The sequence below is a fragment of the Sinocyclocheilus rhinocerous genome, unplaced genomic scaffold (assembly GCF_001515625.1).
Source record: "Sinocyclocheilus rhinocerous isolate Xijiao unplaced genomic scaffold, SAMN03320098_v1.1 scaffold962, whole genome shotgun sequence".
Classification (NCBI taxonomy): Eukaryota; Metazoa; Chordata; class Actinopteri; order Cypriniformes; family Cyprinidae; genus Sinocyclocheilus; species Sinocyclocheilus rhinocerous.
Window position 1 is genome coordinate 260,828 of NW_015656169.1, and position 19,676 is coordinate 280,503.

Genomic DNA, 19,676 nt, shown 5'->3' on the forward strand with positions numbered 1-19,676 from the left:
GAAGCGGATATCGTCCTCGTTTGGAAGACCAAACCAAGTAGTTTCGCTTTCACAACGAAACACACAGCGTCTTCACGACATGGCGGCGGCAACAACAATACTACAGCGAGAATATCGGTTACGCCTTCTTTCTTTGCGTGAATATTTGGGCGGCGTTATGCAAATCTTCCCAGATAGTGACGTAGGTATGTGGGGGCGTGTTAGAACGAGCCATTTTAGGTAGGCGTGGTTGACTCTTAACTTTTATAAAGAATATCTCTTTGGATTTGAGACTTTAGTCTTTGCAACTTTACAGATCTTCTTTATGCACCAAGAGCTTGTAACACTTCAAACAGAAAGGAAAAATTGAAATCGCATCATATGACCCCTTTAAACCCCACTCACCAGAGCCCTGTGGTACTCACAAAACTCTGTGTGCCACTAATAACTGGAATAAAACCTGTGGGATAAGGGTGAAACTTTGCATACTAGAATAGGGCTATTAAATATATAGCCATTAAATGAAATGTATAATTGATAAAAGAAATAATAATAAATACAAAAAAAAAAAATATATATATATATCTTTGGGTCTTAGTGATTTCACTTAATGTAGTGAAAAATGCATGCATGTAGGGGAAACACACACAGACACTCATTTACATACACTGCAATAATTATTTCCATTAAGCAAAACAGTATTTCATAACAGCAAGTGAGCAATTAATTGTTGCTGTCATCATTTAACTTCATAAAGTGTATGCAGGCATATCAATCAAATGGAGCGCAACAGAGAAAGAGAACACATTGTTCAGAACAATATCCTATCCTATGTAAATAAACTTTTTTGCAACTTTATATTTAAAAAAATGTTTGCAACAATGTATAGCAAACAATATAGTCAAACTGAACACGTGAATGAGTGCATTGCATTCAAAGAGAAAAATTCCATTGTATTAATGGATTATCAAAATAGTTTAGTTATAGCCCTAAATTAGAATGACCAGAAATGCTCATTATTAATTAGTCAAGCAAATTTAGCATTTCAAGGATGCCTTGAAACTAGATGTCTATAATTCTCTTCAATTTTTGGACTCGGGAGGTTTCTCTGCTGAAGAAACCAGGCTGCTGTCCACATTGGGCGCCATGCCTAGCTAGCTGTCCATCAGCTTTACCAGACAGACCATGCTGGCTGACCAGCTCCACCAGCTATGTTTTTCTAGTGGCAATGCACTGGACCAGCACTGAAATTCATACTGCTCTGATCAGGGCAAATCCAGAAAATTTCCGTCTGCCTGAGGAACACAAGCTTTTCACTCCACCATCTGTTTGGCCACAGTTTTCTGTTGTGTGTATTTGCGTGTGTGTCAGAAACTACTGACCTTGTTGGCGTGCACTCTGCAGTCATTGATAAAGACGCTGGCTGTTCCTTTTGTGGACCAGTGCAGTTTTGACAGGCCTGGCTGGATTTTCCGATCCAGGAACCGAATTCTCTCAGAAAAGAGACCCAGCTCATCTGCATTTAGAGCCTTAATGATTCTAATTGAGAGTGAACACAAACATATAAGGTTAAGTTCACTGTTGTTTTTTTCCCCATTTTCATTTTAGGTCTTACAGGCATTGACAAGTTTCTTTCACAGCATTTTCAAAAACAAGCAAGGCCATTTTAAAAGCATAACAGAACAAGAGGGTGGTAAAAATGGATTAACAAGTCTTAGTGGATGTGCTTTGCCATTTGGGGCAAGTGGCCTGTTTAGCTTGTGTTGGGTTTAAGTGTTTGTTTCCAGCTGGCATGTGTAGAATGCATTAAATGTGGTAACAATACTGACAGAGATGACTCACTCTGTCCCTCTGAGAGTTACAATGAGTCCTCCAGTCTGAAGAGCGCGTGTGTGTGTGTACGCTTATGTGAGAGAGGAGGAGGTTATTATTCACTACAGAATGAGGGACGTGTGAATTGTTTTGTTCAGTGGAAGTATGTGTGTGTGTGTGTGTGTGCATTTAATTCAAGTGCTTTTCTCCAGATTGGATGTGCTAAAGTCTTGAATGGAGATGTGTATATTGAGGCAGATGGAATGTAAATATTCAGTTTGCACTAAAGTGCAAGTGTGTGTAGGCCGAAGAGGTGAAGAATAATATCAATGCATATTAAAGATGTGAAGTTACCTGACAAGTACACCGTTTAAATATGTATGTGACTGGTAAGTATGCATCCGTGTGTGAAAGTGCACTTGTTTTTTTGTACTTACGAAAAGCAAGTTATAATAAATAATAAAGTTATAACAAATATATTACATCTAACTTCTTAGTTTAGTTCTCAATTTATTAAAAAAAAGTTTTATAAACTTAATACAAACATAAGATATAATTGAACAGAATATACAAAAAATTAAAATGTAAATGTCTGGAAGGCATAGAGTTAGGATGTGGCACTTTCCATAAAGTACATAATTGGGACAGAAAAACTTTTTTTTTTTTTTTTTTTTTTTTTAAAAAGGAATCCTTATCAGAGCATAACCATGAGAGAATGTTCCGTATCAACTGCTTTTATGAGCTGTTTTAATTATTTTACATGTTTGCAAATTCAACTTAAAAGCCTAATTTCTCAAACTGTGTTATTTTCAAGCAATAAACACTAAATATAGCACACCTAAATAGATATAATATTAAATTAAATAATAAAATTAAATAAAACTTGGGATTTGTGGAAAATACCATTTTCATTATTATTATTATTAAAAAAATAATGTTTTATGAAGAATAAACATGTACTGTATGGGACGTCCGAAAAGTCAGTCTCTGTCAGCCATACCAACCTGTTATAGTCTCTAACAACTAGGAGGACATTCTCTCTCAGGTTGTGGAGTTCCTCTCTGCGCTGATACACCTCTGTGACATAGTGAGGGATCTCGAAGAGCAGTCGGTCCCAGTAATGAATCTCATTAAACATCTTCAACCGGTTCCTGAACACATAAACAGAGTTATACATTCAAAGTCTGTGTATTTGTGCTCACACTAGAATATTTTGCCTGCAGAGCCGTTCCTCCCTATATGCAAAATACGCAAGCGGCTTAGGGCCCCCGAAACACCAGGGGGCCCCCTTGCTCTCAAAGATGATTTAATTTTAGTTTCGTTTTTGAATTTGGCCAGCGGTTATGAAAACATGAATGATAATTTCTTTTAATGTGGTGCGCTGTCGCACTTTCTATGTAAAAATCAGTCAAATAATGTAATGTGAATGTTGTACAGTCTTGCTCGAGACAAAAAAAAAACCGAGTTGAAAGCGTACCGAGCCGCGGAAGAGACACTGTTTCTCAAGCGCTTTCCGCGAGATCGATTCAAGACAGTTTTGCGTAGGGCCCCCAGTAGTCTAGGATCGGCACTGTTTGCATGTATAAAACATCTTCAGTAATGGTCATGTATTATGACTACAGAGCATAAAAGATTTAAGATCAGCGCAACAACAAATAATTTAATTATTTGAAAGGGTTTGAATGGGTTGCTTAAGGACATAATAATTAACAGAAATCAAAATGTATTCAACTTCAAGTCTAACAGATTATTCAATGTAGCATAGGATTTAATCCATTGCGATCAATTGGATTAATATTATTATTTAATATTATTTATTTCCCTCAGCAGATAAAGTGAGAAGTGGATGTTCTATGATATTTGTATACTGTCCTCAACATTAAAGCTAAAAAGGTCATGTTTTTCTGATGAAAAATTCCAAAAACAAAATCTATTTTTTATAGCGTGCAGTGCACTGAATCTTGTGCCATAAAACCATGGACAAAAACATCCCTGGTCAGTAACATAGGCATGTCTAATTATACTGACAATCACAGTGAGCACAGAGGTACTGGAGGGCCTGTATGTATGTGTGTTTGTATAATCACGTACTTGTTAAAGTTGATGTCCAGCGGGCCTGTCTTCCCTTTACAGCGGATCATGAGTGGCTGGTTGAGACTGCTGAGACACTCTCTGTTCAGACTCTGACTCCAGTCTGTGAAGATCCTCCTCACCTTCTCATCCAGAGTCTGACACAGCTTAGCGTAATTCACATGCACCTCCTCTCCACTGCTGACTTGTGGCAGGAAATGAGTTCGCCGGAGAACCTAGACAACACATGTGCAAAAATCACAGACAAACAGATGGGAAGAGCTCAGAGAGAATGCAGTGAACACACATCTCATCACTTACAAACAAACAACGTCTTGAAATCTTACCGACTCACACATACAAGGTCACAAACAATCAAAACAACTGCCAGAGCACAACTAAGCTAAACAAACCAAGGGCAAACATAAAAACAAATGAAGGCTAAACTTCGCTCATGTTAGGAATGTCTCAGGCTATGCAGTAACTATGTAAACATTCTACGACGTCTAATCAGACCATCAAGCTCTGGTTTCTGTCTCCCTTTTGTTTCTCTGTGGGCCTTTTTGGGATCAATTGTGGGGAAATGCAACATAATCATATCTGCGTCCAATTAAAGCTTATGTCTGCTCTTAATTGCCTTCTTAAAGAAAGCGGAAAATGAATTTAAACACAATGGAGAAGGCGATGTGCTTTGTAAGCAAACTGAAGAATGAGAGAAAGATGAGAAGCAAAAGAAAGAAAAAGCATGAGAGAGAAATAGAGAGGAAGGGTGAGTGAAATGGAAAGTGACAAAAAGAACGAGAGAGTGAGTATGTAGCGGCACAGCTGGCTTTAATAGCATTAGGGCCTGTGTGGCTGGATCCTGGCTGGGCTCCAGGGCCTCTGCTGGGGCCCCTCACTGGCCTCTGACACAAGGCTCTGAGCTCAACACAGAGAAGAGCTCATCAATGGAGTTAAGCTATCCTGTGACACCTTCCAAATTTACCCTGATGGAAGTTTTGGGTTGGAATCTGATTCATTTGTCCATAAAACCCAACAGAGTTCACCTACTGTACAAAGGGTGAGAAAAAAAGGGTACAGCCTAGTGCATGCTGGGATTGGACTGATTAGTGGTCTCCTAACGCACATCCAGTTGGTGCATCTTTCAGGAACCTGTGATGCTTTGATTTGACTGTGGGCATTTTCACATGACATACTAACATAACATCAGTTTGATGTTAGTATGTTTGACATCTTTATTATGAAAGTGAAACTGGGAAATCTGGGTGAATTGGTTCTGATTCAGCAATTCCATTCATTTGGTATCTTTGAGGAAGCCCATTTTATTACACTGATCTCACAAAACCTTAAAGGATTAGTTCACTCCAGAATTAAAATTTTCTGATAATTTCATCACCTCCATGTAATCTATGTTCATGTCTTTCTTTCTGCAGTCATAAAGAAATTAAGGTTTTTGAGGAAAACAATCCGGAATTTTTCTCCATATAGTGGACTTCAACGGGGTTAAAGGTCAAAATTGCAGTTTCAGTGCAGCTTCAAAAGGCTCTACACGATCCCAGCCAAGGAATAAGGGTCTTGTCTTTATCTATACATTTTAACCACAAATCCTTGTCTTGCACTAGCTCTGCGACGTGCGTCCACGACTTCACGCATTGCGTAGTCAAGTTGGAAAGGTCACACGTGATGCAGGCAGAAGTATCGACCCAATGTTTACAAGTGTGGAGAAGGAGGACTGTTCAAAAGTTGATGTGTTGATTGACACATATTTATGTCTTTGTATCAGTTTATTGCTTAAAATGGTCCATTTGTGTGCATATCCTGGATGTTTAAATCTTTTGAAACTAGTTAAGACCCTTATTCCTCGGCTGGGATCGTGTAGAGCCCTTTGAAGCTGCAACAAAATTGCAATTTGGACCTTCAACCCATTGGTCCCCGTTGAAGTCCACTATATGGAGAAAAATCCTGGAATATTTTCCTCAAAAACCTTAATTTCTTTTCGGCTAAAGAAAGAAAGACTTGAACATCTTGGATGACATGGGGGTGAGGCAATTATGAGGAAATTTTTATTCTGGAGTGAACTAATCCTTTAAGTGCTTAGTTTATTTTAAGTCAAATACAAAGTAAATTATGTCATTGAGTCATTTTAGATTGAGGAGTTTGAGATACGTGAAATACCAAAATTATTAAAACTGATATAAAAATTAAAGCTATGACAAAAGCACATAAAATCATTAAAACATTCAAATTAAAATTAAATTTCTTTCTGTTCTGAATTCACCAGTACAGAAAACACTGACAGTATTTTTGCATTGTAGGAATTTCATTAAAATCATTGTGTACTGGTATTGGATTAAAAAAAAAAATGCAACCAGTTCTGAATCAAAAAGAGTTCTTGATTCACAACATTGATCTTATAGTTTTTTTTTTTTTTTAAATGTTAACCTCTCTTTAATGTTAATATCACCTCCATGGGTCTTTCTATCCGTGATCGGAGTGCTCGGGTCCAATGCCCCTGTCCTGCATGTCGAGGCATCTGAGCAGGAGTGAGAGATGACAGCCTGCACATCACCAAATTAATATCACTCAGCTCAGCACTAAGCAATGCGTATACATCCACCGTCTTTCTGTCAATGGTCCGCTTGATTGCCTAAGAAAGATATAAAAGAGAAACACTCAGGAAATGTGGTAAATTGTGGTAAAATCCTGTAATACACAGCCTCTTATGGCTTGCCTCTTTATGTGAATGAACACTCTCAAAAACCACAACAAATTACTGCTATGATCGTTATGTTAACTAGTTATCTTTATTATGTTTACCAATGCCTTGTTATTCTATAAATTATTTATTTGATTAGATTTTTTATATTAAATGACATTTTATATTTTATTTTAGTTTGTTTCACCTTCACTTCACCTTTTTATTTTTGACTTTTTATTATTCATTGTAATGCTTTAGCTATAATGCATGTAAAATAGTCTAGTCAATGCAACACTTTAAAATTTGAAATTTGACAGAATGAAAAGAAGAAGGATGAAAAAAAAAACTGAGACTGAAGGGGAAGGCAAAAGCCAGGAGAGATGATGGTGATTAACGAGGTAAACACATCTTAATGACAACAACTAAAGAGACTGGTGACACAGGTGAGAGAGCAGTGGGTTTATATGTGTGCGTGAGGTCCTGCTACTGACCCCCTGAGTAAATGAGAGTGAAAAGGAAGTGACATCAGAAGTCTGTGTTCGGTCTGTTCTGCCGGAGCCATTTGTATTCACTGTATTTGCTAAGAAGACTAGCAGTCTGACAGTGTGCAAGGTTTTAAAGGAGGTGATAAAGTGTGTGTGAATTGAAGGCTAAGTGTGTGTGAGAAAGACCTCTCTTCCAGACAGGTGCTGAAACACGTCAAGCAGCTGTACTCCTTCCTCCACACAGTTCACAGTCTCGAAGGTCGAAGTGATCAAATTCTGCATCATCACCTCCAGATCTTTCACTTTACCACAAAACCTAAAAACACAAATGCACACACAGATAAACAAGAGGCACAAAACAACAAAGAAGTGGGCAGAGCTGTACAGCACGTTCCAAACACAAATCAGTGCCCTCTATTCAAAGGCAGAGTCCAGCACACACACACTCTCGGCCGTAAATGGTGGCTGGTATTGATTTGGGTGCTCTCAATATGCTGAGACACTATGAAACACCTGCCCCAGACACAAGCACAGCTGTTTGTCTTGGCAACAACATCCTAACCCTATGACCCGCCTCGGCCCCAATCCATCATGGCCATCAGATGCACACGCTCGCTCACGCACTGCTCCCTTTCCTAAGGTCCGTCAGTGCCTGGGGCGGGGGTACGAGGGGATAATGGTCTCTGGAGGCTGATGGGCAGCCCAGGTTCCGTCACACAGACGGTCATGATGGTATTCAGATAAGCAGCCAAACTGCCTGCTGTCACAAACAGTTGTGAATGACAATAGGGGCACGCTGGGCTCAGACAGAAAGGCAAAGTGATCTTCTCCCCGCTGTACATACATTTAGGCAGAATATTCATGAAAAATATCTATATGATCCGAATATGCGGGTCATTATATGCATATTTATGAAGATATGCTAATACGAGATGTATGGAAATTCCCAACAGGCCAGCAGGCCAATAAGCAGTCGAGAATGACAAACATTTATAAATATACATGAGAACCAGAAGGACTGACTGCCTCATAGACAGGCTGGCAGAAAGACAGACACACAGTTTGACGCATTTTGCGTGTCACTACACAACAAAACTAGATCGCTCCCATTATAGTCAATGGAGCCATCTACAATGCAAGAGCCAGATTTGGCACCTTCATTTTACAAATACCACAGCAACTCAAGATTATTTTATTCTATCCATATGAAGATCCATTTTATATATATATTTAAAATAATTAAACAATAATCTGGCGTTAGTCTTTTTTTTTTAATGAAAGAAATTAAGAAACTTTTATTCAGAAAGGACGCATTAAAATGTTCAAAAGGGACAGTAAAGACTTGTACATATTTTAAAATGAATGCTGTACTTTTGGACTTAAATTACATTTTAAAATATATTTAAAAGGAAAAGGGTTATTTAAATTTTTTTTTTATAATATTTCACTATATTATTTTTTAAATAAAAATGCAGCCTTGGTGAGGATAAATGACTTCTTTCAAACTTTTGAATGCATGTAATGTATTTAATATTACATAAATTGGCATATTTGTATTTATATATTAAATTATTATATTATAAAATTATATGTTATCCTAAAAATGCTCATGCATACAATATTTTTATACCAATGGCTCATTTGTTAAAAATGTAAGTAGGCTTTTATTATTAATGGAATGCATTTTCGATTTAATCTTGATGAAGCTCACAGCTGACTGGTCTCTGGTTAGTGGACATTCAGAGGTGATGTGCAGCTTCCAGCAAATGCAACACTGGTCACTTCCAGTGTAGGCATCGTGTTTGCCATATGGACAGAATGTAGCTCCTCAAACAATCAAAGCCAGCTATTTCACAGTACCTCTCTTTTTCTCTGTGCACTGATCAATTTACAAACACACTGCACCTGCTGTAGTCCTCATGCCAAGAGGGATTTCTGACATCCAGGATGTCCTTAACAGAGTGCAGGACCTGCAGGCTGTTGTCAAAGGTTGCCTCTATGTACAGCAGTCTCTGAGTGACCTCTGACCCCTGACGTCCAGCAAAGCATGGCAACGGCACTCGCTCACCCTCTTCCCAGCGAGCAAACTGCTGCTGACACTCACACACCTGAAATAAAGAGAATGTGTTAGAGAAAGAAACGTATGCAATTTTTTTTAGATTAAAAAAAATGTGAAAATCGATATTCAAAAATTAAAATAGAATAGATATTCAATATACTATTTTCTATTCTACAAAAAGTCAGTCTGAAAGCATTTATTGCAAAAAAAAAAAGAAAAAAAAAAGAATGAAAAAATAGCTCATAAAATTCAGGTTGACCTCCTATGCTTGATATACAACAATTTCTGAAGGCTAAGCATCTCTTCTCACTAACCATTTGTTGAAAGAGAAAAAGAGTTTCAAGCCCTAATTATGGAAAGTACCAATAGTATGAGGAACTAGTAGGGAGCACACAGCAAAAAATGTGCATGAATAAATATAAAAATGACAAGAGATATAAAAAAACAGCTCTCAGCAAGGACAGGAGTCCTGGGAAATACGAAAAATGAAAGCAATAAACACACAGAGATGTGAATTATTGAGAAATCTGAGAGGATATTCTCTGGATGTGTGCTTGAGAAAGTAGGGTGTAAAAATTCTGCATGCATTTGGAAAATTTACAGTTTGTGAATGTGTGTTTGTTTGCATCATTTTGTAGTGTTTGCTCACCTCTATTAGATCTTTGCATCTCCGCACAAAGGAATCCACCAGAGCAAATATGGTAATCTGGTCAAGCGACCACCCTTGGGAAGAGTATCTAAAAAGACAAAGAGTTCAAGAAAAATAGAAAGTGTGAAGTTCATACATCTTCATCCTCATTTTTGTTTCTACAGAGCAAGACTGTAAGGGAAAGCAGAGAAAAATGGAGAAGTCTGCTGTGTCACTACTCCCTTGCTAAAGGTTTTCACATTTCACATGCCGCACAAGCAAAACAAAACAACGGCGGTGGCTGGCTGCCATCCAGAGCAGCAAGGGATCAGGTCAGAAATGATCTTTCATAGGCATAATTATATCCGCCAAAGTTCCGTATCAGCCGGCCTGGCGTTCCTCAGATTGCTTTTCACACCTCATTCTTCTACTGATGGAAAGGTAATCCTCACTGCCGCTCACAGACAAACACCTTTAGTGGGGCAGAGAAGAAGCCAGGGTCACAGGGAGGGGAAAAGAGAGGGAGCGCAAGAGAGTTATATAGAAAAAGAGAGTAAGACTTCAGCGGGATGACTCTGTTACCAGATAGGCATGATAGTACATGTAAATTGAGTGATTTAGTCAAAGGGAGACACCAAATCCATGGTCTTGTTCTGAGAGATTGCTATCTTGGAACTAGGAACTCTGTCAGACTGGTCCTCATATGAAACCAGACCCCTTAACTGGCCGTTTCTGTCTTTCATTCTTGGTTTCCTCACAGTTCAAAGCTGATGTCAAGATACAATGGGGCATGTAGTTGCCAGCGTTTTGCGATTTCTTTTCATGTGCGGCCCCTATCTCAGGACGTGTGGGGTAACAACATGACACCAGATAAGTTCTAGGAAGGTCTCCACGCATAAAACACGAATTCCCTTTTCATCTTTCATACTACTTTGATTTATGCAAAGAAAAAATTGTAATATTTATTATTAAAGAGAAAAATAACCGCCGCCTGGAGCAACGACTAAATTACGATTTTCGCCTTGCACGGAGATCATAGTTGCCAGAGCGGAGGATGACGGCTTAAATTGAAATGCGGCCAGAGCTTTAATGACTGAGATTCAAAAACACATTGAAATGACGGTGAGCCGCGCACCAGCTATCAGTTCTCCTGAATCATTTACAGGACCGCCCGGCACGAGCATCTCCACTTCGTCTTTTAAATCCTTAATCACCAGTTAGCCCATGTTATTTCGGAAGGAACGGAGCTGCGCCATGCTGCTCAGTTCACTGCGAAACACTTAATATCGCCATGAATTGTGGTCAGTTTGACAGCTATGCCCTTTAACCACGGGGATAAACAGCCAATATGAATGTTTTGGCATGTGAAAAAGCGTAAATCCATCCAAATTGGTGTTTAATTAAAGAGGGGCTTATACGGGGAATAATAATGCTCCAGTAAATGGCTGTCATGCAAAAGAAAGGAAGGAAGAGGGCCAGGGAGGACAACTTTTGTACAACTAAAAGAGGGATTGGGAGGAAGGATAACAGACAAAAACAGATGAACACGGTTGTTTTGGGAAAAAGAGAGAGAGAGAGACAGAGTAAGTGATTATGAGAGAGACATGATCCAGTGGTGTAGGTCTCAAAGAAGGTTGTCATTGGGCCCAAAGTGATGAATGCACTGTCTAAACACATAGGAGGACACAGAGGTGAATGTCAGACATAGGCAGTAACACAGATTACAGACGATAAGCTATCTTTATGTTTATTCTCTTACACGCTCTCTGGCTCCAGGGTCACATCCCTTTGAACAAGTTACTGCATACCATGAACCATGATAAAACGCTATTACAACATCCAGCAAGGTTAGAGATGATGATTTAAACAGAGTTTGAGAGAGAGTGGATCATACTACGAAGTTAAGTACTTATGGAAAATAAATGAGTGAAATCAGTGAAATGCAAACAACTGACTGCATTTTCACATAAACAGACAAAATATTAATTAAAATGAGAAAAGTGTTTACAACAAGTCTCCTCCATTATTGGTCCTAACCAGACAATACAGAAGGGAGATGGGGGACAACTGTGTCGGGCACAGTTTAAATTAAATTTAATAAGATTCTCTCTCAGTCTGAGGAGAAAAAAATAAAATATTTACATAAAAATATTTTCAGATGTCCAATATTTTTCTACTTCTGTCTGAATTTTTTATACCTATGAATTTAAAGTAACACCCATTTTATTTTTAAGTTGTTAGGTTAAAAGTGAACATGAATGAAAACACTCTCACTGGTAGCTGTCATACAGGATTTCATCATAGCTGTGATGTCAGTGGCAATTTTAACATTAGGAAATGCTATAAAATCAAAAGTGTATGATGAAATTGAGAATTTGATCTGTAAAATTAAATATGTAATGAACATCTAGTGTTAAAGTTAACAGTCATACACACACACACACACACACACACACACACACAATGTCAAAAAATGGCAAAGCAGTAAATCGGTGTGACTCATTGACCAGTTAAAATAGTTCTGCTCTGTGCATTTAAACTCATGCACACAAACATAATCTGCATATCTTTCTTTCAAAGCACGACTCCCTGAATAGTTAGTGGCAGTGGTACCATGGCAATGTTTCCAACCATGACAGATATTTTATGAGGTCATCTGTGTTTCAGAAGGTCTGAAAGGATTTAAGCTCAATCATTATACAGAAGAATAACCAGGCTGACCACAAGGGTTACGATTCATTCGAGGACAGGGTGCCCTACTCCTTACTGAGCAACCTTTAAAGGTATTGTCTGGAAAATCTGACATGATTGACTCGTAATTCAATAAATAAGAATTCAATAAAAAAATAGTTAAAAAGAGGGAGTTAAAGGGAAAAAGAGTGGTGGAGAGAAAGAGCACTTGAATGAAAGGATAAAGGCAAAGAGAAGGCAATGAAAGAGTTTGATATTTTATTGATTTTATTACTATTTCGTTCATTTAGTTCAAGTTCTCAGTTTTGTTTCATTTCAGTATCAACTTTGTCTAATCTTTTCTACTGTATTGTGAAGTACATCCAAGTAAAAATGATTATCAAAAAAAAAAAAATGTCAGGCAGGGACTTATTATTTAAAAAGCTAGTATTGCATCCAAAACATAGCCTTTGATGTTTGATTACAGATCTTAGTATCGTGGCAAATCTGAGCACACAGTTGTGATACTGTTGAGATCTCTTCTGAAATTGGAAAAATGTAACTACTTCTTGAGAAAAGACTCCATTTGCTTTCCATTAAATCTCATTATTGTCCAGGAATATCACTTGAGATATTATAGAGATGTCATTTGTGGTTTTCCTTCATATGAGAGTGAAAGTGAAAAAAGATGTGGAGAAGAGAGTGTTCAAGGCAAAAAAAAATTAAACTGAATGATAAAGTGAGTGAAAAAGCAAAAAATAAATAAATAGATAAAAAAAGAGAGGCCATCAGGAGGACAGAGGATAAAGGGCATGCTGCAACTAACACCACATTAATCATGTCACAACACACACATATATAAACATACACATGCACCATGAGGTTGAGCAAACCAGCTTAAGTGATCCCTACTTATACATATGATGCCAGTAAAATAGCTCTGGAGAAAAACACAGGTGACCTTTGATTCATAGCTGTCCAGACTGATAGAGTTGACGGCCGGCTTTGATCAATCATTTCTCTGAAAGTATCTGACGTGATGTGAGCTGCAACAGTGCCAATGACACTTGCTAATTTTCTGCTCCTCCTGTCTGTGCAAAGAACAACACAATGATGGTAAAATACGATAAAGGGCATTTGCTTGCTGTTTATTAATACACACAACCATGAGTCTCCAATACGTCGACCCAGAGCTGAACTCTGAAGACTTTTGCGAGTGTGTGCATAATGGTCTTCCTCCTCAAACTGAAAATAGTAAAAGGGCTTTCTTTGCTTAACACCAAACCTCAAGCATCTGGATCCAGCTTTAACATTGGCCATTTATAACGCTGTCTGCTTTACACAGGGCATTCACTCTCGCACTCAATACATCGTAAAGCAGGGACAATCAAATCCTACCTTGGAGGCCTGCCGTGCCTTAAGATTTTAGTTGCAGCACTGTATTGAATTTACTAGTGCAGCAATCGATTCACTTCAAGTGCTGCCATCGGCCCAGGCCGCAGGAGTGCAGGCTATTATTGCTGCAAGCTGGCAGGCCATTAATGGTACTGCAACAACAAATGGCTCATAATAACAATACTAGCATGCTCTTCTGCAATGATTCTATTCACAAGTTCTAAAATGTACAGGATTCCTGATGCTCTAGTGCATTCAGTAAACATAGTATCTTTACTGAAAAAAAACTATAGATCTTATCTCTGAAGTGGGATTTTTTTCTCCCAAATATCAATATACTAAATAACAGACTCTATAGAACAGAAGCACAAATCTGAGAACACCATTTTGATGAATACCCTGGATGTCTATGCTGCCTCCATCAAATAAAACATCAGATCCACGACTATGCCAGTGTTGTCAGTGTTATGAATCAAGAAATGTCAAGAGGATGATAAAGGAATTTCAGGCAAAAATAAATATTTAGTCATCATTTGCACTCCATTATGTTTTTTTGTCCAGTGAAGGTCTATTGGGACCAAAGTTGTTTTGGATCCCATTGACTTTCATTGTATGTCCAAAAATATTCTTCAAAATAACTTTTCACATAGACAAGAATTTGCATGGCTTTTTAAAGTTTAATTAATCTACTTAATTAAGTAAATGTGATTGATTGTCACCAAATGTTATGTAAATAAACAGTCAAACAAAGCAACCATAATTAACCATAGGGGAAAGTGGGACTGAATTAAGGTAGGCCTATTTAGTCATTTTATATTTATTTTAACTTTTAAATGGTAAATCATGACAGAAGAGCTGCACTGAGATGCATACTTGTGTTCCTTAAAGTTGATAGCTCTTAGGAATAGTGAGTAAACAAAAATATTCAATAATTCTGCAATTTTCTGGTACATCTGGTAGTTAGTTATTCAACATTATTTACTGCATCTATAGTAAGAATCATTGTACAGTGTTGGTAAGAGAGGTGGAACACTGTATTCTTTGTGCTATCTGAACATTGGCTGTATTTTGCAGGATGGGGTCAGCTACTCGACTGAAGGATCGGAGATCTCTGTGTCTGCGGGGCAAAACAAACTCTTTGCTTTTATCACAACAAATGAAGCCAACAGTCATAAACAACCAGCAGGCCCACAACACTACAAATATGATGCAATCCAAAAAAAACTTCAGGGCTGGGGTGAAAGCGAGAGACCTTAGGGTGTAACCCACTAAGAACATTGTGTTGTGTTTGGTTGACCGCACATTATTTTCCGTGAAATACCTCTGGAGCCCCTTGCTGTTTTTTAAAGCCACAACTGAATGGCTGTATCCTGTAGGGAAGACTTGCTTAGGAAATAAATGTTTCTTCTCTCCAGAGTATCCCTCCCACTGAATCTGTTACATTCAGCTTCAACAATACAGCATTTGCTACACTGTTAACATCTTTCAAAATCACAGCCACTATGAGTTATACCATAGTTTACGGCGGAATGCTACGAAGCAGATGCCGCATTCTGCTGGGACATGATGAAACAGTATTGCAAAGTTGCACCACACCTAAAGAAGAAGCGCCAACCTAAACCTAAGTGCAATAAAAATACTCCGAGAGATGACTCTGAGAGAGCTCCTTTCAAATGGATGCTGCAGTGTTCAGCCTCTGTCATTTGGCGGTAAGTTGCCATCACTTTGAAGAAGAAACTCTGTCATCTCAACGTAAAATGCTGTTCTTTTTAGCAGGAGGGCTGCAATCACGGAACAGCTTTGGCACTCTCATTTATCAGCGGTATCATTTCCATTGCGAAAGGGAGAGAGTGTGAGCACAAGAATTGTGTGGAGAAGCTAAGATGACTGGGTGGGTTAGGCAGAGCCAGTGATGGTGGAAATGACAGGGAGAGGAAGGGCAATAAAGCTGAAAGACAGAGAGGAGGGCGGGCAGTAAATAATATAGGCTTAAAGCATGCTCTCCATTAGCTGCTGTATAGAAAGGAAGGCCAGGCGCTGAAAACTATCTGTGTACAGCTGACTCAGACAGAAGAGAACTAGAAGAGAGCAAACATTTAGCTGACTATGAAACAGAATTCAGACTAGCCAAACAGAGGCTGTGGTAACAGGATCTTTTTAAAGGAATAAATCATTACTCATATTCAGCTAGAATACATTAAACTGATCAAATACCACAACAAAGACTTTTACATTGTTACAATATATAAAGAGTTCATTTGCAAAAACCGATAAATGCCACTTTTAAAAAAATGAACTGAGTGCAGTGCATTATTCTCCACATATAGTGCGATCTGAACCTTAAACATGTTTTGTCAAAAAAGCCTGTATTGTCCACTTCTAAGGCATCGCAAGTTCACATTTTACTGCAGAAGCCGACAAGCACCCTTGTTGTTTGTGAACAGAAGCCGATAAGTCAATTTTAGCGATTCAGCGTGCTGTATTCAGGTCAAGTGACAAGGCTGAACACTAGTTACGTATGTAACTGTGGTTCTGTGAATTTCGGATGACCGCCAGAGGCGGTGCTAAGCACTAGTGGATGACACTTACCAACACAGTCATGAGGAATGCCACCCACCTGCATCAAGGACGCTCCAGAAGGACTGCAGAACTCACATCATGAGAAGCAGCCACATTGACCTTGTAGAATAGTGCAAAGGTACATGGAGAGGACCAGGTAGCAGCTGCACAGACCTCTGCCAAGGAAACTCCTCGTAAAGTGGCCCAAGATGAAGAGACAGCCCTAGTAGTGACAAGTGACACCCACTGGTAAAGGTTGGTTAGAATGACTATACGCTAGCTTTATCACCTCGACAATCCAGCGGGCTAGTCTTTGCTTAGACAAAGGAGCACCCTTGCGTACCTCACCATAGCAGACAAATAACTGATCTGTCTGTCTGAAAGAAGCAGTAGACTTAACATAGCACCTTAAAGCTTGTACAGAGCACAGCAGATGAGACCTCCCCCAGACTGCATCAGAGGGAGAAAGAGGAGATTGAAAAGCAGCCAGATGAATAGACTGGTTTACAAATTGAGGTGACAAGACCTTAGGAAGGAAGGCCGGATTAGGCCAAAGAATGACCCCAGAACCCTCTGGCAACCAGAGTAAGCACGATTCACTCACTGACAGAGCATGAAGTTCACCAACGCATTTAGCGGAAGCAATGGCTAACAGAAAATACACTTTCAAGGACAGCCACTTAATATCCACCACATCCAATGGCTCAAACTGTGGTGTACAAAGAAACTCTAAAACAAGCGGCAAGTCCCAAACAGGAAAAGGAGTGGAACGAACAGGCTTTAAACGCCTTGCTCCCTTCAGAAAGCTACATACAAGGTTGTGAGACCCCAAGGATGCACCATCGACTGGGGCATGATAAGTAGAGATGGCAGAAACATAAACTTTTATGGTTGAAACCGCCTTATTGTCATCTAAGAGATGTTGCAAAAAACTAAATACTTTTGGCATAGTACAATGAACTGGGTCAAGTCCTTGTTCCCCACACAAAGATGAAAAAAATCCTCCAACGAGCAGCATAAAGCTGTCGTGTTGAAGGAGCCCTAGCGTTACCAATAGTGTTCAGAACTGCTGGCTCACAATCAGTTAACTGAGAAGTGAACCCACTGGCCAAACCCAAAGCTGAAGACAAGCTGGATCCGGGTGCCAAACACGGCCATTCAGCTGAGAAAGGAGGTCCTGTCTGATGGGAATCTGCCACGGCTCGCCCTGTAACAGACTGAGAAGAAGAGGAAACCACGGCCTGGCTGGCCAACGAGGTGCCACTAAAAGCACCCTGTGTTTAGACAGAAATATTCGGTGTAGGGTCTCCCATAGAAGTGGAAAAGGAGGGAACGCATACAATAGGCAGTTCGGCCACTCATGAGCTAATGCATCCTGTCCCAATGGGCTGGATGCCTCTGCCCTCGCAAACCACCAACGGCAATGCGTGGTTAGCTCAGAGGCAAATAGATCGACCTCTGCCTTGCCGAACTGTTGCAATATCGGTTGCACCACATCCGGGTGAAGCCTCCATTCGCCCGGAAGCAGTAGATCCCTGGACAGAGCATTCACCACTTGATTGTCCGATCCTGGATTATAAACTGCCTTTAATGAAGCCAGTCGGCCTTGAGACCATCTGAGGATCTTGCGAGTTAGTTGTAAAGACGCAAGAGACCTGGTGCCGCCCTGGTGATTCAAATGAAAGACTGTTGACGTGTTGTCAGATCGGACAAGTACATGGTGGCCTAACAGATTTGGTAAGAAGTGTTGTAGCGCTAGATACACTGCCTTCAGTTCCAGAACATTGATAAGTTCTAAGGCCTCCTTTGTTGACCAGCGGCCACCAATCCCCCTCTGGTTCCATGTTGCCCCCATCCTGTTAGTGAAGCATCGGTTGTGATCACTTCCCGACGAGAAGGCACCACTCCGAGTGGCACTCCAGCCCTCAGAAATGTTACCCGTTTCCAGGGTTTCAGTGCTCTGACACAAGCAGAAGAACCAACAATCATGCGATGGCAATGTCTCGTTGAGTCTAGCCCTAAGCTGTTGCTCCACTTCTGAAGAGGCCTGAGGTGAAGCAACCCTAAGGGAATCACGGATGTGGCGGCAGCTTAAGGTATCCTTGCCCCCAGACGGAAACGAGTCAACAACTGAAGAATACTGACTGTCCGAGTGTGAGACAATGTGGCAGACATTGTGACAGAATTGAGCATTATTCCTATGAAGGTTATAGTCTGCTCTGGAACCAAATGACTTTTTGTTTCGTTCACAGTAAGGCCTAGCTTCTGTATATGATCCAGAAGAATCTTGGTATCGCTTAGAGCGTGTACTTTCGTTGGGGCGCAGAGCAGCCAATCGTCCAAATAAGGCAGAATCCTCATGCCCTTGGACCAAAGAGGAGACAGAGCCGCATTCATGCATCTCGTGAAAACGCGAGGAGCTAGAGACAGCCCGAATGGCAGGACTCTGAACTGATAAGACTTGACCCTGAAAACTGAATCTTAGGAACTTCCTGTGGTGGGGAGCAATGGGAACATGGAAGTAATGTAAGGGAAACAGGTCCAATTTAGCTCAAAGGGAATCATTTAAGATTTTAAAGGGAACTCCACCAATAATATGTAAGGGAATTTGGACAGAACGGTCAGGGATAAGCATCGTGACCGTCCAAGTCTTCTGCAGCAGCACATTTCCAGTCCTGCCCACCAGACATCACCACAATATCCAAACCGAGAACTACAGTTTGAATCAAATGCAGAGTTCGTTCCCCTTGGTGATGAAGTTGATGGATACCAGAGCGATAGATCAGATGCTAGCTCCCTAAAGTTACAAAGGATCTCAGAGGAGAATTTAAAGCTTTGTGAAACACAGCAGGCCATACAAGCTGACCTTAAACGGATTGAGACAGCCAAAGATGAGCTGATGCAGCTTTTAGACAGAGCCTGTAATCTGCAAAGGCCTTTATCTACGTCTAACACCCGGTCTGACCATCCATCCATTAAATTTCACCATGCAGCGGATGCGGGTGATGAAGGCTGGCCAGAGCCTCCTCCACCTATTGCATACGATGAGCCAGAAAATATTAATCAGTGCAGCAAGCAAAGGCTATACAGCACTACAAGGGCCACACCGACACTTACCCCTAGACTCACTTCAGTTGAGCAGACTAGGGATTTCAGCTATCCAAGTTCGTATGATAACCAGTTCAGGTATGGCCAGTATCCTGCCCAACAGATAGGTCCTCCGTATGCACATGAACAACCAGGACATCTTTATCCTGAACAACACAGGATGGCTTCCTATAATGTGTCACCTCCCGTAGCACCTATGGATCTGACCGAGAA

General features: G+C 40.0%; 1 protein-coding gene across 1 annotated transcript in view; it reads right to left on the reverse strand.

The window, feature by feature from the left end:
• LOC107719783 (dynein, axonemal, heavy chain 2) overlaps positions 1–18,756 on the reverse strand; it is a 138,668-nt gene extending 119,912 nt beyond the window's left edge. Inside the window, exons 1-9 of the mRNA XM_016527297.1 lie at positions 17,812–18,756; positions 17,457–17,629; positions 9,753–9,840; positions 8,950–9,152; positions 7,231–7,360; positions 6,326–6,508; positions 3,883–4,097; positions 2,796–2,942; positions 1,362–1,518 (exon numbers count right to left, since the gene is read on the reverse strand). Coding sequence (XP_016382783.1) covers positions 1,362–1,518; positions 2,796–2,942; positions 3,883–4,097; positions 6,326–6,508; positions 7,231–7,360; positions 8,950–9,152; positions 9,753–9,840; positions 17,457–17,629; positions 17,812–18,756 — 2,241 coding nt within the window. The remainder of the gene's footprint in view (positions 1–1,361; positions 1,519–2,795; positions 2,943–3,882; positions 4,098–6,325; positions 6,509–7,230; positions 7,361–8,949; positions 9,153–9,752; positions 9,841–17,456; positions 17,630–17,811) is intronic.
• Between the last annotated feature and the right edge of the window lie 920 nt (positions 18,757–19,676).